This window comes from Hypanus sabinus, unplaced genomic scaffold, assembly GCF_030144855.1.
Source record: "Hypanus sabinus isolate sHypSab1 unplaced genomic scaffold, sHypSab1.hap1 scaffold_345, whole genome shotgun sequence".
In the NCBI taxonomy this organism is placed as follows: Eukaryota; Metazoa; Chordata; class Chondrichthyes; order Myliobatiformes; family Dasyatidae; genus Hypanus; species Hypanus sabinus.
Genome location: NW_026781248.1, coordinates 426619 through 454612, shown reverse-complemented (window position 1 = coordinate 454612; position 27994 = coordinate 426619). Strand labels below are relative to the sequence as shown.

Here is a 27994-nt window from a genome sequence, read left to right as displayed (position 1 = left end):
CACTCTGTGACTGACCCCGGGAGTCTGTGATGGGACGGTGTGGAGGGAGATTCACTCTGTGTTTCACGCCGGTATTCCATCCTCCATCCGGGACCTCGGTGACTCATTTCTGAAACTCCAGACAATAATAACTCTCTGCGGGGTACAGGAGGGGGGACGGTTAGCCAGGAAGGGGGTTAATTTGAGACGAGTTCCTGTGCACGGAGACTCTGCCAGTCCGACATCCCTCAGCCTGGAGCTGAGACGCTACTGTGTTAGTGTGAGGAGCTCCGACCCACTGTTGCAGTGCACAGGGTGCGGGGGGGCAGCAGAATCCTGAACCAAACTCAAGTCCGACACGAAAGCAGGAAGTTACAGCGGTTTATTGATTTCATCATGATAAATGCAAATTAAACAGTATGTGAGCTGCTGATTTGCGGGAATAAATAAGCTGTTGTAGCGACGTTCTACACACAGAGTTAGAGACAACGACACGCAGTCGATAAATCTGTTCCAGACTAGTTTATTCAAACTTCGCGGCGCTGGCATTTAATCCCGAGGACCCGCCCTCTCCGGCGGAAATGACGTCAGAGATACTGGCTATTTGTGAGCTGGCGCGCCTGCGCAGAAAATGGGTCGCCACACTGTTCCCGACTCACTCTAAGTCACACAGAATTAACCGACCGGTGACAACGGGTGACCGGTAGATTAATCAGTCCCGTTCCTCGCCGTCACTCTGCATCCAATCACACTCCAGGGCCGTGACCGGGATCGCTGCGGATCCAAGGCCATTGCTGAGGGATTTGTCACTTTAACATCATTGTATCGGCCAGACGGCCGAATGCACCGTCCCCAGCAAACGGAGCAAAATGTTTCTCTCCCGGGACACCGGTGTCCCAGAATGATCCCCGACCCCCCGGGCTCCTCCTGTCCGGGTAAATCCCCGGGGTGTCAGGCGAGAGAGTCTCGAACCCGCACATCCGGCGGAAGCTGCGCCGCCGGACAACGGGTGGAAATACGTCACTGCGGGAGCGCTTCCGATATCACCGAGCTCGAGACCGGAGCCAGTTCCGTTAAAACCGTTGGCAATCAGCCCCCGCGCCTGGCCATTAAAGGTAAGGGCGGGAGTTAAAGGGGAGGGGGAGTTAAAGGGGAGGGGGAAATCGGCTCCATCCGGCGGGCATGTTGACACATTCAGATGTTCATGTAAACACTTCCAGTCCGGCTCTGAATCCCCGTAGAGATCTCAGTTCCTTCTTCCCGGTCTCACTGAACCGATTCCCGTACAGCCTGAAACAGAAGGGAGAATGAAGATGGAATAAACAGATCACACAACAGTGTCAGTAACAGGGGACCGGGGTTAATGTTTCAACAACACTCACAGACAAATATCACCAGAAAACCCGCGGATCCGCTGATATTTATTCACATTGAACATCAACACAATCACTCACCGGATCCGCTCCAGACTCGGGAGGGTCAGTGTGAGGCGGCGGAGAGTGGAGACAGATCGGTCTGTCAGAGTGTTGAATGTCAGGTTCAGCCAAGTGACTGTAAAAACAATCTCCGACAGTCTGGTACCTACCACAGTCTCTGTATTTTACACTCCTGGTTCCTCAGAGCCGCAGACACCAGTTTCACTCCTGAATCTCCCAGTTCATTATTACTCAGGTCCAGCTCCGTCAGGGATGGTTTTGTACTGAGAGCGGAGACGAGATCTTCGGCCCCAGAATCTGTGAGACCGACTTCCCCCAGCCTGGAGATGAGAGAGAGTTAGGGTGAAGGACTCAGAGAGACAGGAGACGGTACAGATCCCCAGTGTTTATCAGTAACACAATTACTGATCACATTAATGTTCAGTGTCAGACACCGAGTGACTGTAAACACAATCTCCCACAGTCTGGTACTTACCACAGTCTCTGTATTTTACACTCCGGGTTCCTCAGAGCCGCACACACCAGTTTCACTCCAGAATCTCCCAGGTCATGCCACCCAAGTCTAAACACAAACAGACAAATTGGTGAACAAAGTGATACAAACCGTGGGTCTGAGGGTAATTCTCTCACGCGGATATTTCAGGAAACATTAAACTATTCCGTAAATCACTGATCGGAGTTCCCATCACTGTCAATTTCCCCCACTGCCCAGCTCCAGGGTATTCCCGCAATGTCAGTCATTTAGTCTGTTGCTGTGACTCTGGGAACTCCACATATTCTGTATCATTCCCCATTGGCTAGAAAAGTGTTACTGACCAGAGAGTGTCAGAAGCGGCAGGGATGGACGTGATATAGCCCCCGTGTGAGGAAGATTTGTGAATTGGGAAATGTCGATGGGAGATGGAGGAAGAGACCCCCACCAGAGGGAACGGATGGAAACACACTAGAGGAAAGGGATGGGGGAAAAGAGTTCCCACATGAGGAAGCAGGCTGGGGAAGAGAGATCCCACAGGAGGAAGGCTGTTGGGGAAGGGAGATCCCTTAGGAGGAAGGGGGCTGGGGAAGAGAGATCCCACAGGAGGAAGGGGGATAGGGAAGAGAAATCCCACAGGGGGAAAGGGGATGGGGAAGAGATATCCCACAGAAGGAAGGGGGATGGGCAAGAGAGATCCCACAGGAGGAAGGGGGATAGGGAAGAGATATCCCACAGGAGGATGGGGAATGGGGAAGAGAGATCCCACAGGTATAAGGGGGATGGGGAAGAATCATCCCACCTGAAGGAGGGGGTGAGGAAATGAGATCTTTCAGGAAGAAGGTGGATGGGGGAAATAGATCCCAGAGCAGTTGGGAGTATAGGGAAGAGAGATCAAAAAGGATGAATGGGGATAGGAAAGAGAGATCCTACGGGAGGAAGGGCAATGGGAAAGAGAGATCCCAAAGGATGAATGGGGATTGGGAAGAGATATCCCGCAGAAGGAAGAGGATGGGGAAGAGAGATCCCAGAGGAGGAAGTGGATATAGAATATTAATCCGGCAGTAGGAAGCTCGATCAGGAAGAGGGATCGGAAGGGAGGAAGGAGATTGGGAAAATAAATCTTCATGGGGAAGCAGATGGGGAAGAGAGTTCCCACAGGAAGAGAGCAATGGTGAAGAGATATCCCACAGGAGGAAGGAGATCACGAAAAGAGATCCCTCAGGAGGAATGTGAATGGGGAAGAGAGATCCCACAAGAGGATCGGGGATGCGGAAGAGAGATCCCGCAGGAGGAAGATGAATGGGGAAGACAGATCCCACAGCAGACAGGGGGATGGGGAAGAGAGATCCCATAGGAGGAAGAGGGACGGGGAAGATAGATCCAACAGGAGTACGCGGGATGTGGGACAGTGATCCCGCAGTAGCGAGTGGGATAGACTAAGCCAGACCACAGTTATGGGGGGATTGGTAAGAGAGTTCCCTCAGGTGGAAGCGAAATAGGAAAGAGTGATCCTGCGGGAGGAAGTGGGGTGTGCAAAAGAGTTCCCACATGAGGAAGCGGGCTGGGGAAGAGAGATCCCACAGGAGGAAGGCTGTTGGGGAAGGGAGATCCCTCAGGAGGAAGGGGGCTGGGGAAGAGAGATCCCACAGGAGGATTGGGCTGGGGAAGAGAGATCCAACAGGATGATTGGGGATGCGGAAGAGAGATCCCACAGGAGGATTGGGAATGGGGAAGAGAGAACCCACAGGAGAATTGGGGATGCGGATGAGAGATCCCACAGGAGGATTGGGAATGGGGAAGAGAGAACCCACAGGAGAATTGGGGATGCGGATGAGAGATCCCACAGGAGGATGTGGGATGGGGAAAAGAGAACCTAATGGAGGAAGGGGGATTGGGAAGAGAGATCCCACAGGAGGATTGGCGCTGGGGAAGAGGGATCCCACAAGAGGATTGGGGATGCGGAAGAGAGATACCACAGGAGGAAGGGGGATGGGGAAAAGAGATCCCAAAGGAGGAAGGCGGATTGGCAGGAGAGATCCCACAGGAGGAAGGCGGATGGGAAATTAATATCCCACAGTAGGCAGGAGAATGGGAAAGAGAGATCCCACAGGAGGCAGGAGGATGGGGAGGAAACATCCCACAGGAAAGAGTAGATGAGGAAATGTAATATCGCAGGAAGTACTGTGATGGAGACAAGATATCCCGCAGCAGTTGGGCGTATGGGGAAGAGAGCTCCTACAGGAGGAATGGGGAGAGGAAAGAGAGATCCTACCGGAGGAAGGGGAATAGGAAGGAGATATCCCACTGGAGGGAGGTGGATGTGGAAGAGATCCCACAGGATGAAGGGGGATTGGGAAGAGATATCCCAGAGGAGGAAGAGGATGGCGAAGAGATATCCCAGAGGAGGAAATGGATATAGAAGATTAATCCCGCAGTAGGAAGCTGGATCAGGAAGAGGGATCGGAGGGGAGGAACGAGATTGGGAAACACATCTACACGTCGAAGCAGGTGGGGAAGACTGATCCCACAGGAAGAAAGGAATGGGGAAGAGATATCCTACAGGAGGAAGGAGATCGCAAAAAGAGTCCCCTCAGGAGGACGTTGAATGGGGAATACAGATCCCCACAGCAGGGAGGGGGATGGGGAAGGTAGATCCCACAGGAGGACGCGGGATGTGGGAAAGTGATCCCGCCGCAGCGAATGGGATGGGCTAAGCCAGATCACAGTTATGGGAGTTTGGGAAAAGAGTTCCCACAGGTGGAAGCGGAATAGGAAAGAGAGATCCTGCCGGAGGAAGTGGGATGTAGAAAAGAGTTCCCACATGAGGAAGGGGGCTGGGGAAGAGAGATCCCACAGGAGGATTCGGGCTGGGGAAGAGAGATCTCACAGGAGGATTGGGGATGCGGATGAGAGATCCCACAGGAGGAAGTGGGATGGGGAAGAGGGATCCAACAGAAGGATTGGGGATGGGGAAGTGAGATCCCTCAGGAGGATGGGGAAGAAAGATACCACAGGAAGAAGAGGATGGGAAAGCAATATCCCACAGGAGGAAGAGGGATGGGGAAGAGAAATCCCAGAGGAAGTAGTGGATATAGAAGAGAGATCCCAGTGTAGGAAGCTGTATCAGGAAGAGAGATCGAAAGGGAGGAGGGAGATTGGGATAATAATTCTACACGTGGAAGCAGATTGGGAAGAGAGATCCCACAGGAACAAAAGGAATGGGGAAGAGATATCCCACAGTAGGAAGGAGATCGCGAAATGTGCTCCCTCAGGAGGAAGTTGAATGGGGAATACAGATCCCCACAGCAGGGAGGGGGATGGGGAAGGTAGATCCCACAGGAGGACGCGGGATGTGGGAAAGTGATCCCGCCGCAGCGAATGGGATGGGCTAAGCCAGATCACAGTTATGGGAGTTTGGGAAGAGAGTTCCCACAGGTGGAAGCGGAATAGGAAAGAGAGATCCTGCCGGAGGAAGTGGGATGTAGAAAAGAGTTCCCACATGAGGAAGGGGGCTGGGGAAGAGAGATCCCACAGGAGGATTCGGGCTGGGGAAGAGAGATCTCACAGGAGGATTGCGGATGCGGATGAGAGATCCCACAGGAGGAACTGGGATGGGAAAGAGGGATTCAACAGAAGGATTGGGGATGGGGAAGTGAGATCCCTCAGGAGGATGGGGAAGAAAGATACCACAGGAAGAAGAGGATGGGAAAGCAATATCCCACAGGAGGAAGAGGGATGGGGAAGAGAAATCCCAGAGGAAGTAGTGGATATAGAAGAGAGATCCCAGTGTAGGAAGCTGTATCAGGAAGAGAGATCGAAAGGGAGGAGGGAGATTGGGATAATAATTCTACACGTGGAAGCAGATTGGGAAGAGAGATCCCACAGGAACAAAAGGAATGGGGAAGAGATATCCTACAGTAGGAAGGAGATCGCGAAATGTGCTCCCTCAGGAGGAAGGTGAATGGGGAAACAGATCCCACAACAGGGAGGGGGATGGGGAAGGGAGATCCCACAGGAGGAAGGGGGATCGGGAAGAGAGATCCCACATGTGGAAGCGGGATAGGAAAAAGTGATCCTGCAGGAGGAAGTAGGGTGTGGAAAAGAGTTCCCACATGAATAAGGGGGCACGAGAACAGAGATTCCACAGGAGGAAGAGTGTTGGGGGAAGGGAGATCCCTCAAGAGGAAGGGTGCTGGGGAAGAGAGATTCCACTGGAGGATTCGGTCTGGGGAAGAGGTATCCAACAGGAGGATTGGGGATGCGGAAGAGAGATCCCACATGAGAATTGGAGATGCGGAAGAGAGATCCCACAGGAGGAAGGGGGATGGGGAAGAGAGATCCCACAGGAGGAAGGGTGTTGGGGAAGGGAGATCCCTCAAGAGGAAGGGTGCTGGGGAAGAGAGATTCCACTGGGGATTCGGTCTGGGGAAGAGGTATCCAACAGGAGGATTGGGGATGCGGAAGAGAGATCCCACATGAGAATTGGAGATGCGGAAGAGAGATCCCACAGGAGGAAGGGGGATGGGGAAAAGTGATCCCAATGGAGGAAGGGGGATTGTGAAGAGAGATTCCACAGAAGGAAGGCGGATGGGGAAGAGTAATCCCACAGGAGGTAGGGGATGGGGAAAAGAGATCCCACAGGAGGAAGGGGGATGGGAAAGAGAGATCCCACAGGAGGCAGGAGAATGGGGAAGAAACATCCCACAGGAAAGAGGAGATGAGGAAATGTAATCTCGCAGGAAGAACTGGGATGGGGTCAAGAGATCCCACAGCAGTTGGGCGTATGGGGAAGAGAGATCCTACAGGAGGAATGGGGAGAGGAAAGAGAGATCCTACGGGAAGAAGGGGAATATGAAGGAGAGGTCCCAAAGGAGGGAGGTGGATGGGGAAGAGAGATCCCACAGGAAGAAAGGAATGGTGAAGAGATATCCCACAGGAGGAAGGAGAAAGGGGAAGAGAGATACCACAGGAGGAAGTGGATGGGGAAGAGAGATCCCACAGTAGGAAAGAGAATGGGAAGAGTGATCCCACAGGCGGAAGGCGGATGGGAAAGAGAGATCCCACAGGAGGCAGGAGAATGGGAAGAGAGATCCCACAGAAGGATGGGGGCTGGGGAAGAGAGATCCCACAGAAGGAAGGGGGATGGGGAAGAGAGATCCCACAAGTGGAAGGGGGCTGGGGAAGAGAGATCCCACAGGAGAATTGGGGATGGCGAAGAAAGATCCCACATGAGGAAGGGGGCTGGGGAGGAGAGATCCCACTGGAGGAAGGGGGCTGGGGAAGTGAGATCTCGCAGGTGGATTGGGGATGCGGAAGAAAGATACCACATTAGGAAAGGGGATGGGGAAAAATAATCCCAAAGGAGGAAGGGGGATGGGGAAGTGAGATTCCGCAGGAGGAAGTGGGATTGTGAAGAGAGATCCCGCAGGAGGATGAATAAGATAGATCCCACAGGAGGAAGAGGGATGGGGAAGAGAAGTCCCAAAATAGGAAGTGGATATTACGGAGAGATCCCGCAGTAGGAAGCTGTATCAGGAAGAGAGATCGAAAGGGAGGAACGCGATTGGGAAACAAATCTGCACGTCGAAGCAGGTGGGGAAGACTGATCCCACAGGAAGTAAGGAATGGGGAAGAGATATCCTACAGGAGGAAGGAGATCGCAAAAAGAGATACCTCAGGAGGAAGTTGAATGGGGAATACAGATCCCCACATCTGGGAGGGGGATGGGGAAGATAGATCCCACAGGAGGACGCGGGATGTGGGAAAGTGATCCCGCCGCAGCGAATGGGATGGGCTAATCCAGATCACAGTTATGGCGGTTTGGGAAGTGAGTTCCCACAGGTGGTAGCGGAATAGGAAAGAGAGATCCTGCCGGAGGAAGTGGGATGTGGAAAAGAGTTCCCACATGAGGAAGGGGGCTGGGGAAGAGAGATCCCTCAGGAGGGTGGGGAAGAAAGATACCACAGGAAGAAGAGGATGGGAAAGCAATATCCCACAGGAGAAAGAGGGATGGGGAAGAGAAATCCCAGAGGAAGTAGTGGATATAGAAGAGAGATCCCAGTGTAGGAAGCTGTATCAGGAAGAGAGATCGAAAGGGAGGAGGGAGATTGGGATAATAATTCTACACGTGGAAGCAGATTGGGAAGAGAGATCCCACAGGAACAAAAGGAATGGGGAAGAGATATACTACAGTAGGAAGGAGATCGTGAAATGTGATCCCTCAGGAGGGAGGTGAATGGGGAAGACAGATCCCACAACAGGGAGGGCGATGGGGAAGGGAGATCCCACAGGTGGAAGGCGGATGGGAAAGAGAGATCCCACAGGAGGCAGGAGAATGGGAAGAGAGATCCCACAGAAGGATGGGGGCTGGGAAAGAGAGATCCCACAGAAGGAAGGGGGATGGGGATGAGAGATCCCACAAGTGGAAGGGGGCTGGGGAAGAGAGATCCCACAGGAGAATTGGGAATGGCGAAGAAAGATCCCACATGAGGAAGGGGGCTGGGGAAGTGAGATCCCACAGGAGGATTTGGGTTGGGGAAGAGGGATCCAACAGGAGGATTGGGGATGCGGAAGAAAGTTCCCACAGGAGAATTGGTGATGCGGAAGAGAGATCCCACAGGAGAATTGGGGATACGGAAGAGAGATCCCACAGGAGGAAGGGGGATGGGGAAGAGAGATCCGTCAGGAGGAAGGGGGCTGGGGAAGAGAGATCCCACAGGATGAAGGGGGCTCGAGAAGAGAGATCCCACAGGAGGACGGGTGTTGGGGAAGGGAGATCCCTCAGGAGGAAGTGTGCTGGGGAAGAGAGATCGCACAGGAGGATTCGGGCTGGGGAAGAAAGATCCAACAGGAGGATTTCGGATGCGGAAGTGAGATCCCACAGCAGAATTGGAGATGCGGAAGAGAGATCCCACAGGAGAATTGGGGATGGGGAAGGGAGATCCCACAGAAGGAATGTGGATGGAGAAAAGTGATCCCAATGGAGAAAGGGGGCTGGGGAAGAGAGATCCGGCAGGGGGAAGGGGGCTCGAGATAAGAGATCCCACATGAGGAAGGGTGTTGGGGAATGGAGATCCCTCAGGAGGATGGGGGATGGGGAATAGAGATCCCACGGGAGGAAAGGTGATGAGGAAAAGAGAGTCCAACGGAGGAAGGGGGATTGTGAAGAGAGATTGGGGGATGACAGGAGGATGGTGGATGGGGAAGAGTGATCCCACAGGAGGTAGGGGATGGGGAAAATATATCCCAAAGGAGGAAGGGGGAATGAGGAAAGAGATCCCAAAGGAGGAAGGGGTATTGGGAAGAGAGATCCCACAGGAGGATTGGGACTGGGGAAGAGGGATCCCACAGGAGGATTGGGGATGCGGAAGAGAGATCCCACAGGAGGACGGGGATGGGGAAAAGAGATCCCAAAGGAGGAAGGGGGATGGGGAAAGAGATCCCAAAGGTGGAAGGGGGATTGGGAAGAGAGATCCCACAGGAGGATTGGGGCTGTGGAAGAGGGATCCCACAGGAGGATTGGGGATGCGGAAGAGAGATCCCACAGGAGGACGGGGATGGGGAAAAGAGATCCCAAAGGAGGAAGGTGGATGGGAAAGAGATATCCCACAGGAGGCAGGAGAATGGGAAGAGAGATTCCACAGAAGGTAGGGGGCTGTGGAAGAGAGTTCCCACAGGAGGAAGGCGGCTGGGGAAGAGAGATCCCACAGAATTAAGGAGGATGGGGAAGATACATCCCACAGGAAAGAGGAGATGAGGAAATGTAATCTCGCAGGAAGAACTGAGATGGGGACAAGAGAACAGCAGTTGGGCGTATGGGGAAGAGAGATCCTACAGGAGGAATGGGGAGAGGGAAGAGAGATCCTACGGGAAGAAGGGGAATAGGAAGGAGAGGTCCCAAAGGAGGGAGGTGGATGGGGAAGAGAGATCCCACAGGAAGAAAGGAATGGTGAAGAGATATCCCACAGGAGGAAGGAGAAAGGGGAAGAGAGATCCCACAGTAGGAAGGAGAATGGGAAGAGAGATCCCACAGGCGGAAGGCGGATGGGAAAGAGAGATCCCACAGGAGGCAGGAGAATGGGAAGAGAGATCCCACAGAAGGATGGGGGCTGGGAAAGAGAGATCCCACAGAAGGAAGGGGGATGGGGATGAGAGATCCCACAAGTGGAAGGGGGCTGGGGAAGAGAGATCCCACAGGAGAATTGGGGATGGCGAAGAAAGATCCCACATGAGGAAGGGGGCTGGGGAAGTGAGATCCCACAGGAGGATTTGGGTTGGGGAAGAGGGATCCAACAGGAGGATTGGGGATGCGGAAGAAAGTTCCCACAGGAGAATTGGTGATGCGGAAGAGAGATCCCACAGGAGAATTGGGGATACGGAAGAGAGATCCCACAGGAGGAAGGGGGATGGGGAAGAGAGATCCGTCAGGAGGAAGGGGGCTGGGGAAGAGAGATCCCACAGGATGAAGGGGGCTCGAGAAGAGAGATCCCACAGGAGGACGGGTGTTGGGGAAGGGAGATCCCTCAGGAGGAAGTGTGCTGGGGAAGAGAGATCGCACAGGAGGATTCGGGCTGGGGAAGAAAGATCCAACAGGAGGATTTCGGATGCGGAAGTGAGATCCCACAGCAGAATTGGAGATGCGGAAGAGAGATCCCACAGGAGAATTGGGGATGGGGAAGGGAGATCCCACAGAAGGAATGTGGATGGAGAAAAGTGATCCCAATGGAGAAAGGGGGCTGGGGAAGAGAGATCCGGCAGGGGGAAGGGGGCTCGAGATAAGAGATCCCACATGAGGAAGGGTGTTGGGGAATGGAGATCCCTCAGGAGGATGGGGGATGGGGAATAGAGATCCCACGGGAGGAAAGGTGATGAGGAAAAGAGAGTCCAACGGAGGAAGGGGGATTGTGAAGAGAGATTGGGGGATGACAGGAGGATGGTGGATGGGGAAGAGTGATCCCACAGGAGGTAGGGGATGGGGAAAATATATCCCAAAGGAGGAAGGGGGAATGAGGAAAGAGATCCCAAAGGAGGAAGGGGTATTGGGAAGAGAGATCCCACAGGAGGATTGGGACTGGGGAAGAGGGATCCCACAGGAGGATTGGGGATGCGGAAGAGAGATCCCACAGGAGGACGGGGATGGGGAAAAGAGATCCCAAAGGAGGAAGGGGGATGGGGAAAGAGATCCCAAAGGTGGAAGGGGGATTGGGAAGAGAGATCCCACAGGAGGATTGGGGCTGTGGAAGAGGGATCCCACAGGAGGATTGGGGATGCGGAAGAGAGATCCCACAGGAGGACGGGGATGGGGAAAAGAGATCCCAAAGGAGGAAGGTGGATGGGAAAGAGATATCCCACAGGAGGCAGGAGAATGGGAAGAGAGATTCCACAGAAGGTAGGGGGCTGTGGAAGAGAGTTCCCACAGGAGGAAGGCGGCTGGGGAAGAGAGATCCCACAGAAGGAAGGAGGATGGGGAAGATACATCCCACAGGAAAGAGGAGATGAGGAAATGTAATCTCGCAGGAAGAACTGAGATGGGGACAAGAGAACAGCAGTTGGGCGTATGGGGAAGAGAGCTCCTACAGGAGGAATGAGGAGAGGAAAGAGAGATCCTACGGGAGGAAGGGGAAATGGAAGGCGATGTCCCACAGGAAGAAAAGAATGGTGAAGAGATATCCCACAGGAGGAATGAGATCGCGAAAAGAGGTCACTCAGGAGGAAGGTGAATGGGGTAGAGAGATCCCTCAGCAGGAAGTAGAATGGGAAGAGAGATCCCACAGGAGGAAGGAGATCGCGAAAAGTGATCCCTCAGGAGGAAGGTCAATGGGGTAGAGAGATCCGTCAGCAGGAAGTAGAATGGGAAGAGAGATCCCACAGGAGGAAGGTTGATGGTGAAGAGAGATCCCACAGGAGGAGGAAGCGGGATGTGGAAATGTGGTCCCGCAGTAAGAAATGGGATGGGGATAAGCAATACCACAGTTATGGGGGGATTGGGAAGAGTGTTGCCACAGGTCGAAACGGGATAGGAATGGGAGATCCTGCAGGAGGAAGGGGGATGGGGATGAGAGATCGCACAGGAGGATTCGGGCTGGGGAAGAGGGATCCAACAGGAGGATTGGGGATGCGGAAGAGATATCCCACAGGAGAACTGGAGATGCGGAAGAGAGATCCCACTGGATGAAGGGTTATGGGGAAAAGAGATCCCAATGGAGGAAGGGGGATTGTGAAGAGAGATTCCACAATAGGAAGTCGGATGGGGAAGAGAGTTCCCACAAGAGGAAAACGGATGGGGAAAAGAGATTCCACAGGAGGAAGGGGAGTAGGAAGACAGATCCCACAGCAGGAAGGGGGATGGGGAAGAAACATACCACAGGAAGGTGGAGATGAGGAAATCAGATGTCGCAGGAAGATGTGGGATGGGGAAAAGCGATCCCACAGCAGTTGGGGGTATGGGGAAGAGAGATTAAAAAGGAGCAATGGGGTTAGGAAAGAGATATCGTACGGGAGGAAGGGGGATGGGACTGAGTACTCCCACAGGAGGAATGCGGTTGGGGAAGAGATCCCACAGGACGAAAGAGATGGGGAAGAGATATCCCACAGCAGGAAGGTGGATGGGGAAAAGATATTCCAATGGAGAAAGTGGGCTGGGGAAGAGAGATCCCTCAGGAGGAAGGGGGCTCGAGAAGAGAGATCCCACAGGAGGAAGGGTGTTGGGGAAGGGAGATCCCTCAGGAGGAAGGGTGCGGCGGAAGAGAGATCCCACAGGAGGAAAGGGGATGGGGAAAAGAGTCCAATGGAGGAAGGGGGATTGTGAAGAGAGACTTGCGGATGACAGGAGGATGGTGGATGTGGAAGAGTGATCCCACAGGAGGTAGGGGATGGGGAAAATATATCCCAAAGGAGGAAGGGGGAATGAGGAAAGAGATCCCAAAGGAGGAAGGGGGATTGGGAAGAGAGATCCCACAGGAGGATTGGTGCTGGGGAAGAGGGATCCCACAGGAGGACGGGGATGGGGAAAAGAGATCCCAAAGGAGGAAGGTGGATTGGCAAGAGAGATCCCACAGGAGTAATGCGGATGGGAAAGAGATATCCCACAGGAGGCAGGAGAATGGGAAGAGAGATCCCACAGAAGGTAGGGGGCTGGGGAAGAGTGTTCCCACAGGAGGTAGGGGATGGGGAAAAGAGATCCCACAGGAGGAAGGGGGAAGGGAAAGAGAGATCCCACAGGAGGCAGGAGGATGGGGAAGATACATCCCACAGGAAAGAGGAGATGAGGAAATGTAATCTCGCAGGAAGAACTGAGATGGGGACAAGAGAACAGCAGTTGGGCGTATGGGGAAGAGAGCTCCTACAGGAGGAATGAGGAGAGGAAAGAAAGATCCTACGGGAGGAAGAGGAAATGGAAGGAGAGGTCCCACAGGAAGAAAGGAATTGTGAAGTGATATCCCACAGGAGGAAGGAGAAAGGGGAAGAGAGATACCACAGGAGGACGTGGATGGGGAAGAGAGATCCCACAGGAGGAAGGAGATCGCGAAAAGAGATCCCTCAGGTGGAAGTTGAATGGGGTAGAGAGATCCCTCAGCAGGAAGTAGAATGGAAAGAGCGATCCCACAGGAGGAAGGTGGATGGTGAAGAGAGATCCCACAGGAGGAGGAAGCGGGATGTGGAAAAGTGGTCCCGCAGTAAGAAATGGGATGGGGATAAGCAATACCACGGCTATGGGGGATCGGGAAGAGTGTTGCCACAGGTCGAAACGGGATAGGAATGAGTGATCCTCCAGGAGGAAGGGGGATGAGGATGAGAGATCGCACAGGAGGATTCGGGCTGGGAAGAGGGATCCAACAGGAGGATTGGGGATGCGGAAGTGATATCCCACAGGAGAACTGGAGATGCGGAAGAGAGATCCCACTGGATGAAGGGTTATGGGGAAAAGAGATCCCAATGGAGGAAGGGGGATTGTGAAGAGAGATTCCACAGGAGGAAGTCGGATGGGGAAGAGAGTTCCCACAAGATGAAAACGGAATGGGAAAAGAGATTCCACAGGAGGAAGTCGGATGGGGAAGAGAGATCCCACAAGAGGAAAACGGATGGGGAAAAGAGATTCCACAGGAGGAAGGGGAGTAGGAAGACAGATCCCACAGCAGGAAGGGGGATGGAGAAGAAACATCCCACAGGAAGGTGGGGATGAGGAAATCAGATCTCGCAGGAAGATGTGGGATGGGGAAAAGAGATTTGACAGCAGTTGGGGGTATGGGGAAGAGAGATTAAAAAGGAGGAATGGGGTTAGGAAAGAGATATCGTACGGGAGGTAGGGGAATGGGAACGAGTAATCCCACAGGAGGAAGGCGGTTGGGGAAGAGATCCCACAGGATGAAAGAGATGGGGAAGAGAGATCCCACAGGAGGAAGATGATGGGAAAGCATATACCCCACAGTAGGAAGAGGGATGGGGAAGAGAGATCCCAGAGGAGGAAGTGGATATAGAAGAGCTATCCCTGAGTAGGAAGTTGAATCAGAAGGAGAGATCGAAAGGGAGGAAGGGGATTTGGAAAATAAATTACATGAGGATGCAGATGGGGAAGATATATCCCACAGGAGGAAGGAGATCGCGAAAAGAGACCCCTCAGGAGGAAGATGAATGGGATAGAGAGGTCCCTCAGCAGGAAGGAGAATGGGAAGAGAGATCCCACAGGAGGAAGGGGGAATGGGAAGAGAGGTATCAATGAAGGAAGGGGGATGGGGATGTGAGATCCCACAGGAGGGAGGGGATGAGGAAAAGGGATCCTGCTGGTGGAATTGGGTAGGGAAAAGAGATCCCACAGGGGTAGGGGGGATGGTGAAGAGAGATCCCACAGTAAGAACGTGGGTGTGGAAGAGAAATCTGACGAGAGGAAGTGTAATGGCTAAGAGAAATCCAACAGGATGGGAAAGAGTGATTGCATACGATGAAGGGGGTGGCATTTGTCACAATACATCTCAATCTGATTTACTGCAGTTTTACCCATATCCGTTTACTTTGAAACAGCTCAATGGAACAGTTTCACAGTTCTGAGTGAGAGATAAATCAAGTTACCTCAACTCCTGGCACTTGTGTAGCCCGGGTCCCAGCCGCTGGATTCCTTCACACTGAATGTTGCAGAACTCCAGGTTGAGGTGTTTTATAGTATCACAGTGTCCGATGGCATGAGACAGGACGGCGCAGTCAACCGGGGTCAGTGTCATTCCACTGAATGAAAGTGTTTCCACACATCCCAGTGTGGCCTGAGCCAGTCCACGATTCTGAGACTCAAACAGGTAGTGCAATGTGTTCAGGAGTCTCCTTCTACCAATGTCACTCGTGTTTCCACTCTGGCGTTTAACCTCCTCCTTCACCCAGTCAATCACCCGGCAGGTTGTTTGATGAGGAAATGGACCCAGAAACTCCTCCAGGCCCCGAGCTGTCATTGGGTTGGAGAGACCAGCAACAAAACGGAGAAATACCTCAAATCGCCCATCTTTTGTCTTGTGGGCTTCAGTGAGGAATTTCAGGATATCCTCGGGATGTACAGTCAGGAATTGTGCGACTGCAGCTACAAACTCTTGGATGGTGAGGTGTGGGAATGTGTACACCACGCTCTGGGCAGAATCATCTCTCTCCAAAAGCTCCATCAGGAACCCGGACAGGAACTGGGAAGGCTGCAGATTGAACTTGATCAAATCTCCGTATGCAAACACAATCTTCTTCTCGGACACTCCTCTGTAGGCCATCTGACCCACACTGAGTAACACATCACGGGGGTTCTCAATCTCACGGCCGTGGTTTTTCAGGATGTTGTAAATATAGTAGGAGTATAATTGCGTGATGGTCTTGGGAACTCTCTGCGGGTCCCTGACTCTTTGTGCGAAGAAGGGGCCCAGTGCCAGAGCGAGGATCCAGCAATAGGAGGGGTTGTAGCTCATGGTGTACAGGATCTCGTTCTCCTGCACGTGTTTGAAAACAGCTGCTGCCACCGTCTGGTCTTCAAAATGCCTGATGAAATATTCCTTCCGTTCCTCACCAACAAATCCCAGGATTTCAGCCCAGACATCGATCTTCGCCGTTTCCAGTAAATGTAACACAGTGGGGCGGGTGGTCACCAGCACTGAACACCCTGGGAGCAGCTTGCCCTGGATTAAACTGTACACAATGTCAGACACCTTGCACCGGAATTCAGGATCTGTGCATGAGTCCTGAGGGTCTATGTTTTTCCGGCTGTCAGCAAAATCAATTGTGTCGTTGAATTCATCCAAGCCATCAAATATAAATAACATTCCCTCTGGTATCTTCCACAGTGATTTCAGGACATTCCCGAGGTAAGGATAGGAAAACAGCACCAGGTTCGAGAGGTTTATTGTACAATTGATTGTGTTTAAATCTCGGAACTTGAAACTGAAGACGAACTGGAACTGTTGGTAAATTTTTCCCGTGGCCCAGTCATAAACAATCTTTTGTACCATTGTGGTTTTCCCGATCCCTGGGACTCCGGCCACTGCTGCCGAACTCCCAGATTTGGATTTACTCCGGGAAAAGCTGCTCTGGAACAACTGATCAGTCCGGATTTTTTCCAGCTCCCTGCGGAGATGTTTCTGTCTCCACTTCTCGTGGTCTCTGCCTCTTGCCAGCAGCTCATGTTCCACCAATCTCCGAACTCGAAGAGTAGAAATGACCGTGAGCTTTGTGTATCGATCAAGCAGCTGGAAAACCTTCACCTTCTCCCTCATCAGGATCGTGTTCACTCTCAGTGTTTCAGTTTGTGCCCGCAGAGTCTCCTTGTGTTTCTGTTGAACATCTTCATGGGAACAGATAACATGGTTAAAATGTTAACTAGCTCAACTGACAAAGAACTTTATAACTACATTCCAATATTCAGTGTTTGAGATTACATGAATTAATTCAATGTTTCCATGGATATTAGGACAGAAAGTAAAATTCTGTTCACAGACACAGGAACTGATAGCGATGATTCTCCCAGAAAAAATGTCCAATCCTCATATTCTGACACTAATTACTGATGAAGGTGAACATTCCCCTGATATCCTATTGCAATCCTGACTGCACTCCCGTTACAAAGTTTCACTATATTTAAAGCATTGATGTTAATGTTGATCTGGTGTGGAAATATGGAGAGCAGGACAACGTGCATTTTGGCAAAGCTACACACTGGGGTGTCCCGGGTGTCCATTGCTCTTGCATCAAAACAAGAGCAGAATATGCCGGAAATACTCAAGCCGGGCAGCGCCTGGGGGACAATCGCAGTGAACTTGCGGGTCGATAACCCTTCGGAATGGCAAGAAAGAAACTGGCTAGTTTGCAGTCACAGTGATGGAGAATTGGTGAAAAGATGGAATCTCTGTTAATGGAAGAAACCACAAGCGTCTGTCTCAGTGATGTACGTCGTGTCTGTGGGAGAGGGTGGTGAAGTCTTGACAACTGCTACTCATCAGTCTTGCTGTGGGGGTGTGGGGCTCTGTCTAATGAGGCCTGCGTCTGGCTCAGTGGTGTACGTCGTGTCTGTGGGAGAGGGTGGTGAGGTCTTGACAACTGCTACTCATCAGTCTTGCTGTGGGGGTGTGGGGCTCTGTCTAATGAGGCCTCCGTCTGTCTCAGTGGTGTACGTCGTGTCTGTGGGAGAGGGTGGTGAAGTCTTGACAACTGCTACTCATCAGTCTTGCTGTGGGGGTGTGGGGCTCTGTCTAATGAGGCCTCCGTCTGTCAGAGTCGACCGAGGATGTCCTGTCCCTGCAAGCCAGGACACTCCGATATGGAGAGGAAGCTTCTGCCGATGTCGCAAGCTCCCTCTCTCCCTGCATCTGATGTACACAAAGGAACGGCAGAGACTGACACAGCTTGGCACCAGAGGTGTTTCAGGAGATGCCAGTCTGCGTTGAACACTATTTCAGACTGCCTCAGGGGCTCTAGATCCACTGGGTTTACTCCCAAACTCTTCCCCATGAGGGGTACAGTTACAGAGCAGTGGATGTTTGAGATCAGAGCTTTCCTGTTGCTGGGTGAGCTGCCAATCTCGGCCGACGAGACCCATCTGCCCAAAGCGACTGGTTGTAAGGAACCAGCAACCCGCCTTTACCCCTTCTCCTGTCGGAAGAAACGCTTCCACCCAGATTAGTGGCTGAGCCAAACGCCTGCATCCCAGCTGCCCGTTTTCCTACTGTTCCCAAGACTGCAGATCCCAACAGTCACCAATGATCGTGCCATCATTCAGCACCACACACAAACACACACGGGAAGAGAACAAATCTTAGTGGAATGCTTGGTGGAAACCCGGATGCCCTCAAATCCTTTTGTACCCCAGATCTGGAGTACCTGGTGCTGCTGTGTAAACCTTTCAGGTTCCTGCAGGAGTTCCCGGCTGTTATTATCACATCTGTGTAATACATCCCCCAGATGTGTGTTATTGTCACCAAGGGGGAATATTTTCCACCAGAATCCAGTCAGGATTGCCCGGACCAGCAAATCTGGATCAGCCGTTCCGTGTGAACAACACTTGCCTCCTGACCGACAGCTGATGTTGCCGGTGATCAGTTGGAGTTCAACAAAACGCAGCTCCGATCTGTGCAAAGTCATCCAGACAGTGAATCGACAATACAGAGACAGAATTCGGGGACAACTCTCCGCCAACAACTCACACAGCTTATGGCAAGGTCTACACACCGTCACTGATTTTAGAGCTAAGTGCAGTGATGCTGCCAACACCGCTGCCTCTCGCCCAGAGGAACTAAATCTTTTCACGCCCGGTTCGATATCGCCAACACTGAGCCCCCGAGGAGAGCCGCCAAAGCGATCTGCACATTGGTCATCTCTGGGTCTCAAGTACGCGGGTGTTTCCTGCGAGTGGACAGTCACAAGGTTGCAGGACCGGACGGCATCCCAGGGGGATTAATCAGTATTTGCGTGGCACATCTGGCAGGTGTGTTTACAGATATTTTAATCTCTCCCCCTCAAAGTGTAGAGTGCCCTCCTGCTTCAAATCATCCACCATTGTCGCTGTACCTTATGCTTATTCATATCATACGTATATGTTTCATATTCATCGATCGGCTGTCTTGTATCCTGATGCTCTGTTTGATATTCTGCCGGCTTTCGTGCACCTTTCTTTATATTTCATGTTCTGTACTTTTCTAGTCTCAAGTTCATGTTTAAACCTTTGGAAATTAGTTCCATTATTTGAATTATGTGTTTTAGCTTTACTGATGCAAGAGCAAATAATTTCAAATCATCAATGTATAGCTGTGTCAAGGTATAATTTGTTTTTTTTTCTGATTTGATCACTGAGATTTCTCCGTTTCAGTAAATTATGAGCGGTTTTAAAGCCGGACAAAACCAAAGTGGGCTGAAAGATTCACAATGGGAAATCCCTACATTTATTTTGATAACGGTGGCTGTTACTTTGTGGTTGTTAATAGGTGATTATTGTCCGCCAGTGCTTTATTAGATGTTGTAGAAATTTCACAGGGCTTGGATGAATCGTATATATACTTGGAACTTCTGTTAACCAACCAAGGGAGAGAATCAAATGTTTTTTGATACAGTATAACATTGAAAGATGTCTGCTTTCCTCAGTGTTTGATATAGAATTACATAATTGATTATCAGTTGTTCCTGAAATTAGTTCATACGCTAAAGGTATTCTTTCTGCTTTTCTGTAAGTATTGTGGTTATCTAAATAAGTGGTTATTGTTTATGAGATACATAATGTTACAATTTTATATATCAAATTTTCTTACTATTAGGAGCCAGTAATAACATAGTAGGTGACCATTCAGTAGTCATAAATGCAGACTTAAAGCTGTCCTTGAGGCTGGTGGGACATACCTTCAGCTTTTTACATTTTCTGCCGCATGGGAGTATGAAAGGGAGAATGTCTGAGGGTTCATCAGCAAGACTTTGGGTGGGGCTTGTGTCTGGCTAACTTAATTGAGTTCCTCCAGGAGGTGACAAATGTGATGGATGAAGTTACAGATGGTTGTTGTCTACCTGGATAATGGTAGAATCTTTGACAAGGTTCCCACATGGGAGGCTCATACACAAGGTTAACATGCCTGAGAACTGTGGTGAATTGTCCTGGCTGGCGGGGAACCATATTGCGAGAAATTGCTTTCGCTGGCGGATGGTGAATCTGTGCAATTATTGTCATAGTTGGCAGAGGAAGACAAGTCAATGGGTATACTAAAATGCAGGTCTATGTTCCTGATTCGGAGGAGCGTCAACATTTTCAGAAGGCTGGATAATGGGGTTGAGAGGAATTGTGGAGCAAATTCACTGAGCTGAATGTCTTAATTATCTGCCTAAGTCTGATGGTTTTAAGGTGCATCTAGAGTATTGTGTTCACTTCTGATTGTCCAGCACTGGGGATGATTGGAGAGGGTGCAGAACAGGTTCACCAGGGTGTTGCTTGGATTCGGTGGCATGTGAGGCAAGTAGAGGTTTGAGAAACTTGGACTGAGTGTAGCTGCTATTACGAAGGAGAAGGTGCTTCGGAATCTGAAAGGTCACCTGGACTGGGTCTTACAGTGTGTCAGGAGCCTGTCTGGGGTGAGTGGGGATTCCCAGAGCGTTAGGACCCGGAGCGAAGGGTTCAGAGACACAAGGGGTGGATTAATACATTACCAGCTGGAACAGCTGGAAAAATACACTTTTGAATGTTCAGGCTGCATCGAGAGATGATCTGAATTGTAACCTGAAACCAGAGATCGGCGAATGATTGATGGTGGATTTTCGTTCCCAGATTCTGCCAAGTCACAGTCTAACATTTGAGATGTGGTTTGAACTGAGCATTTCATCACTCACCTGTCAGTTCAGTGGGTAACGCAGACAACCCTTGTGCAATGTTCATGTATTCCTCTGGGTCAGGACCTGTTTAAATAAAAAAAAAAGAGTTCATGAAAACAAAACAAAATAATTACAACTATTTAGTTCAATGTCCCTTTGTGTTCAGTGTGTGGTTTTAACATACCGAGCTCCTGGATTTCCCTCAGTATCCTGTCCAACTTCGGTAACTCAGTCCTCCACATCACAAAGGATTCCCACATCGCCCTCCGGGCCCGGGAGCCTTTGTCCATCACCAAACTGAGGAAGAGTCTGGAACTCTCTGTCCGGTTTCCCTTCTCTGTCAGTTCAGTGACTTTCTATAAAAGCAAACAATTAATTAATTTATTGTGGAGTAGTTGGACAGACATGGCGAATCTCACAGATTAATATTCATCCTGGATTAATGAGCTGAGGTGAATTTGACCGACTTTCCTGATAAGATGCAAAAATAATTTTAGACTGAATGCCTGTTCAACAGTCCAGATATGCAGCGCTTGCACTTATATCATACAACGATATGACTATTACAGCACAGTAACACAGTCCGTGCCGTACACTTACACTCTCACCTCGACCCACCTACCTGCACTCAGTCCAGAACCCTCCATTCCCTTCCTGTCCATATACGTATCCATTTTTTAAAATGACAATATTGCATCTGCCTTAGACAATTCCACTGTAAGCTCATTCCACACCGCTACCACTCTCTGAGTAAAGGTGTTCCCCCTCTTGTTACCCCTAAACCTTTGCCCCCATCATGTCAACTCATGTCCCCTTGCTTGAATCTCCCCTACTTTCAATGGAAAAAGTCCTATCCACGTCAACTCTATCTATCCCCCTTATAATTTTAAATGCCTCTATCAAGATCCCCCCCTCAAACGTCAACGCTCCAAAGAATAAATACCTAACTTGTTCAACCTTTCTCTGTTACTTAGGTGCCGAGACCCAGGTAACATTCTAGTAAATCTCCTCTGTACTCTCTCTATTTTGTTGATATATTTCCTATAATTCGGTGACCAGAACTGTACACAATACTCCAAATGTAGGCTTACCAATGCCTTGTACAATTTTAACTTTACTCCCCAACTTCTATACTGAATGCTCTGATTTATAAAGGCCAGCATACCAAAAGCTTTCTCCACCACCCTATCCACATGAGATTACACCTTCAGGGAACTATGCATCATTATTCCTAGATCAATCTGTTATACTGCATTCCTCAATGCCCTACCGTTTACCATGCATGTCCTATTTTGATTAGTCCTACCAAAATGTAGCACCTCACACTTATCAGCATTAAACTCCATCTGCCATCTTTCTGCCCACTCTTCTAACTGTTCTAATACTTTCTGTAAGATTTGAAAACCTTCTTCATTATCCACAACCCCACCTATCTTAGTATCCTCTGCATACTTAGTAATCCAATGTACCACCCCATCATCCAGATCATTAATGTATATGACAAACAACATTGAACCCAGTACAGATCCCTGAGGCACACCACTAGTCACCGGCCTCCAACCTGACAAACAGTTATCCACCACTACTCTCTGGCATCTCCCAGCCAGCCACTGTTGAATCCATTTTACTACTTCAATATTAATACCTAACGATTGAACCTTCCTAACTAACCATCCGTGCGGAACCTTGTCAAACGTCTTACTGAGGTCCGGTAAACTGATAAATACAGCAGGTGTGAGAGGAAAAGGTGACGCTGAACCTGCAGTTCCCAGTGCTCCCCACCTGAACAGCAGAATCAGATCCACTGAGGACAAGTCAGAGATCAAAGTCTCCATTGCCATGTAGAACTCCTAGAACGTGCAGGAGATTAATATCGATCACTATTTCTTCTGATACCAGCAGTTCAGTGACAATACACTAAACACACTCACCTCATTTTCTTCTCGACTGAAATGTCCCTCCTTTGTCAACATCCAACCGAGTCTTTCAACTTTTTCTTCAATTGCATGTTTGAGTCTGTCCTTGTAGAACTTGGTCAGTTGGTACAATCGATACTCGCCCCCCTCTGCCAGGAGGTCGGAGATTGTAAACTCTGGCTCTGCGAATATAAAATGAGAATGTAGTCACAAACTCAAATATCACTTGTCTCCACTGCTTCACCCAACTCAACAAACCAGTCATGTCTTGAACCTTAGTGTTTACCTTCTTTCAGCTGGAAGCACGTATTTTGCCCTAATCTCCAACACTCGCCTTAAAAAACCGACCCATCAATGCGCTGTGCCAGACGTTCCCAGAAGGAACCCATTCACCAGAAACCTATCTCTCCCACCGTCCCACCCACTCACCGATTTCACTTTAAAATGGGCAATAAATGTTAAGACTGTCAATGATAGTCGCTTCCCAGAGATACTCTCTCTATCCCGGCGAATACATTTCCCATAACTCATATCCTGGAAATACTCTCTTATCCGGATAGTTGTATTTCCTCTGATACACATCCTGGAAATCCTCAGAACAGGTAGGACATTTCCTGTAGTGCGGTAACCGGTGCCAAGCTACGCCGCATGCACCACGCCCACACTTTTCCCCCCTCTGACCAACCCTCCAACAAGGAATCACATTTGCCCACCTCCCACCTCATTCTGCGAACACATCACCCTCATGTTTCACTCACCCATTCCCTGTTGGGCACTTGACAATTCCGTGTTTAATGAGTTTCCGAGCTGACAGGCAGTCGCCTCACTTGTGCCGGTTCCAGGGTCCTGCTCAGTGTCTCTGACGTCACTGTCTCTGGGTTGACAGGCAGTCGCCTCACTTGTGCCGGTTCCAGTGTCCTGCTCAGTGTCTCTGACGTCACTGTCTCTGGGCTGACAGGCAGTCGCCTCACTTGTGCCGGTTCCAGGGCCCTGCTCAGTGTCTCTGACGTCACTGTCTCTGGGTTGACAGGCAGTCGCCTCACTTGTGCCGGTTCCAGGGTCCTTCTCAGTGTCTCTGACGTCACTGTCTCTGGGCTGAATTTGCTCCTCCTCCTCTGCGGCCCATTCCATTGGGACATTGCTCTCAATCTGACCCTGCTTTGGAACCTTGCTTCCCGTGTCCCGATCATCTTTTCTCGATGAGTTGCCTGGTAAAAACTTCTTGAGTGCTTTCTGTACCAGATTTAATTTCCCACCTGCAGTAAGTGATGAATTGCAGGTTTGGAGTGATTTATGCTCGAACAAGGATTCGCAATGGGTGTCTGCAATGGAGCCGGGACTCCTGCTGACCGGATTTGGAGTGGGATTGTGCTGGTTAATGTGAACCACACTTCATGCTAGATCATCATCCCGATAAGCCAGTGAGTGGATACATCGACTCCCAGAAAAATAACTGGATAGACGCAGTAATACTTATCACCGACTACGCATTAGTTGAACAAACTGATAAGCAGCGGTTATAAATGGAAAGGCATTAGGTGATACCGGAAATTATCACTGGGACTATCTTCTACAAACATAAATCTCCCTGGATCACAAACTGTCCAGTCACCTGTCTCATTCACAGACAAGCCACTGGATTACTCGTGGTCCGATCCTCCAGATCCCACGTTCTCCGGTTGCTTTGTCACACACTGTCTTGTCCCCTGGGTCAAAAATTGACCTCTGCCTTGAGATGGACAACGTCCAGTCCCCTCGGTTACAGGTGGACCTTAACCTTGAAGCCCATGATGCCTGGTCCCCTGGGTCCCATCCCGTCTCCTGGATAATGGTTGTCATGTCGCAACTATACAAGTCATTGCCAAAGGGAGAGTCTTGTGTACATTTCTAGCAGCTAAACCTTAAGGCTCGCTGAGAGAGCTTTACAGATGCTAACCTGCAGGATGGACGTGAATCAGCTTGAAGAAGTGTCGAGGATATTGACAAGTACGTTACAGGATGGGGTTGTTTAATTTTTGTGTTATATGGTTCGGCTGGGACAGTTTGCCCCGGAACACGGGAGCTTGAAGGGTAACATTGCACACGTAAAGCAGAATCTGAATCAGGTTTATTATCACCGGCATGTGACATGAAATTTGTTAACTTAGCAGCAGCATTATTTCAATGCAATAGGTATTCTAGCGGGGAAAAATAATAATGAATAAAAATGATGATGATAATAATAATAATAATAATAATAATAATAATAATAATAATAATAATAATAATAATAATAATAATAATAATAATAATAATAAAAATAATAATAATAATAATAATAATAATAATAATAATAAAGTAAACCAATTACGTGTATTAAATAGATTTTAAAAAAAGAGAGGTGGTGTCCGAAGATTCAATGTCCGTTAAGGAATGGGATGGCAGAGAGGACGAATCTATTCCTGAATCGCTGAGTGTGTGCATTCAGGCTTCTGTACCTCCATCATGATGGTAATAGTGAGAAAAGGGCATGTCCTGGGTGCTGGACGTCCTTAATAATGGATGCTGCCTTTCTGAGTCACCGCTCCCTGAAGACTTACAACTTCCGCCAGCTTCTCTCCGTCCTGTGCAGTAGCCCCTCCATACCAGACAGTGACAGACCGATGCAGTACACAAATGAAGTGTCTCCTGATCTTCAGCCATTTCCAAGGCTGGCAATGTTCTCAGCGCGGCTACAGAAAACAGATTTCGGAAACTTCCCCTCATCTACTTTGCGCAGCGAGGGGGGAGTTGAGTGCTGCCCTGACAAAACATGGAATGTTGTATAATCGCACAATATCTGAAATCTCAGAAATGCTCTTATCACCTGCCTCTGAATTTTATAAATGTAAGTTGAAGATGTTTTTCACCTCTAAACAGGCCCTGATGTGGAACAAACCCTGAACGTAGACTTCTACGTAACAAACAACACCGCTGTCACATTCCTGTTGGTGTTTCACTCTCAACCTGCTGATTCAGGGTCTCCGGCTCCTTTCACTCAGGTGAAGCTTTGCCTGGTGAGCGGAGTCATTCGACCATTACTGGTGTCAGGTCCCTGCGCTGGAACTGTGGGACAGATCGATTACACAAAGGCACTTTACCAGTGGGATCAATGAGACTGCTGGATGAAACTTTATCTCTGCCCCGTTAGCGCCTGTGTAAGCTTTTTCATCTGAACTATTGTGCACCAACAGGGCAGAAGTTTAGTTATAAAGATCCAGGTGGACATACCTGTAGCCATTCTGATTCTGACTGACGGTTGTTGATTGTCGTCGTCTTGTCTGCACTCTGATCCCGGTGCAGGACAGCACCGCCTTCTGGTGATGCCCTGAATTACACACAACAAGCAGACAGTGAGTCAGAGAGAGTTGGACTACTTTACAAATGTGACAGTAAAGCCATTCTCTGTATCAGAGCCGCACTTCGCTTAGAGGCCAAACATCAACATCCAAACCATGTCTGTATGTCTGTCCAGTGATATCTAGAACATTCTTCCGATAGAGGCACAGAGCAACAGAGCACAGATACTGACCTTTCAGCCCATGGAGACAATGCTGACCACAGTGTACACTGAGATGGTTTTGGACCTCTTCCTTTCATCTTTACATTCCAACTGCTTCTGGAATTATACAATTATGTCTGCCTCATCCATTTCATCTGGCAGCTCCCTTCACATAATCACCAGCCTCAGCATGAAACCGTTGCTGCTCGGGTTGGTTTTGGAATCTCTTTACCATTTTCTGCCCATTTAGATCCCCTATAAGCGACGATAATATTCACGGTGAGTACCATCTGCTAATTTTCTGTCGTCGGCGAAACTTCTGGTCAAGCCTTGTGCACTTGCATTCTAATCATTGATAACAAATAACGAATATCAAATGTCCCAAACTGTAGCCTCGCGGTACACCAATCGTTACCCGCCTCCACTCTGAGGAGAAACCTTCATCCACCACTCTTTGCTTGCTAGCTTCAAGGCAACTTTTGAATCCAACTAGCTCTCTCTCTGTACCACATGGGACGTTATCTTCCAGACCAATCTGTCATGAGGCAGCTTGCTAATGTCCAAGACCCACTCCCACACCCTCATTGACAATCATCTTCAAAAATCTTAAAAATGTTTTGTTGAACACAACTTTCCATGCACTCATAGCGACTCATGACCAGTCTTTGTTGTACTCTGTAGATATTGTGTGTGTGACTGGTCGATATTGTGGAAAATTGTCTCCGGCACCTCACTTTTTTGCTTAATTCGGGGTACCAGGTAAGATTGTCCTCTTAGTCCATTATTATTTGATATTGCGCTGGAACCTTTGGCAATTGCTATTGGAGAATCACCTGACATTTTTGGCATTACTTGCGGGATGGATATTCGTAAGTTATCAGAATATGCAGACGACTTGTTATTATATATTTCTGATCCTGAGAAATCAATTACTGCAGTTATATCATTGTTGGCTCAGTTTAGTAATTTTTCCGGGTATAAACTGAATCTTAATAAGAGTGAATTGTTCCGCCTAAATAGGCAGGTTTCAATTTACAGAAATTTGCCTCTTAAATTGGTTACTGTTTATTTTATATACTTAGGGATTAAAATTACAAAAAAAAGATTTATTCAAGTTTAATTTTTTACCCTTATTTGATCGCATTAAATATTTGTTTACTAAATGTTCACCATTGTCTTTATCATTGATAAGTCGGATTAATGCTATTAAGGTGATTATTTCACCTATGTTTCACCTATATATATTTCAAGCGGTACCAATTTTTATTCCGAAATCTTTTTTGGACAATGTCCATTGAAAAATGTCTTCATATATATCTGGCAGAATAAAAATGCTAGGTTAGGTAAAAAACATTTACAGAAGTTAAAAAATGAAGGTGGATTGGCATTGCCAAATTTTGGATTTTATTACTGGACGATTAATACTCCATATTTGATATACTGGTCAGCGATAGTTCGCCTGTTCAAAGTCCGATAGTCCGCACACATGTGTACCCTTCTCATCTTCTTCCGGGCCACAACTATTGGGGACGCATAGGGGCTTCGGGACTCAGTGATGATTCCAGTTTCCTTCAACTTGCACAGTTTCCTTCAGCTGCTCGCCTTGCACATCTGCTGGGCCCAGTCGCCGCGACCTCTCTCTGAACGGGATGTCCTCAGACACTTGGGTGATATGGCGAGTGCTCTTGGAGCAGCCCCCATCAAACTCGCCACGAGAGAAAGCATCCTCCAGCTTCAGCATCTTCTCCAGCAGCCTGCGTTTCTGCTCCGGCCACACAGGAGAATCCCCGAAGTTAAAGGCATCAGCGGTCAACAATCCTCTGCTTTCCAATCCTTCCCCCCTAGTGGGCCTCGCAGGGGCGCTAGACAT

The 27994-nt window shown here is 49.5% G+C and overlaps 1 protein-coding gene across 1 annotated transcript; it reads right to left on the bottom strand.

Annotated features, from left to right (window-relative positions):
• Nucleotides 1–744: 744 nt before the first annotated feature.
• Nucleotides 745–27994, bottom strand: LOC132388547 (NACHT, LRR and PYD domains-containing protein 3-like). The gene is made up of 10 exons (XM_059960924.1): nucleotides 27705–27994; nucleotides 25854–25950; nucleotides 23363–23975; nucleotides 22620–22786; nucleotides 20873–21044; nucleotides 20707–20772; nucleotides 14956–16690; nucleotides 1891–1977; nucleotides 1565–1735; nucleotides 745–1269 (listed from the first exon to the last, which is right to left on the bottom strand). Exons 1-10 carry the CDS (start codon nucleotides 27992–27994, stop codon nucleotides 1182–1184), a joined length of 3486 nt encoding a protein of 1161 aa, XP_059816907.1. The 3' UTR covers nucleotides 745–1181.

Coding starts and splice junctions, on each gene's coding strand:
- LOC132388547 (XM_059960924.1), bottom strand. CDS start 27,994: ATGTCTAGCGCCCCTGCGAGGCCCACTAGGGGGGAAGGATTGGAAAGC. Junction 20,773..20,872: donor GAGGGAAATCCAGGAGCTCG/GTATGTTAAAAC, acceptor TTATTTAAACAG/GTCCTGACCCAGAGGAATAC. Junction 1,978..14,955: donor CACAAGTGCCAGGAGTTGAG/GTAACTTGATTT, acceptor GTTTGTGTTTAG/ACTTGGGTGGCATGACCTGG.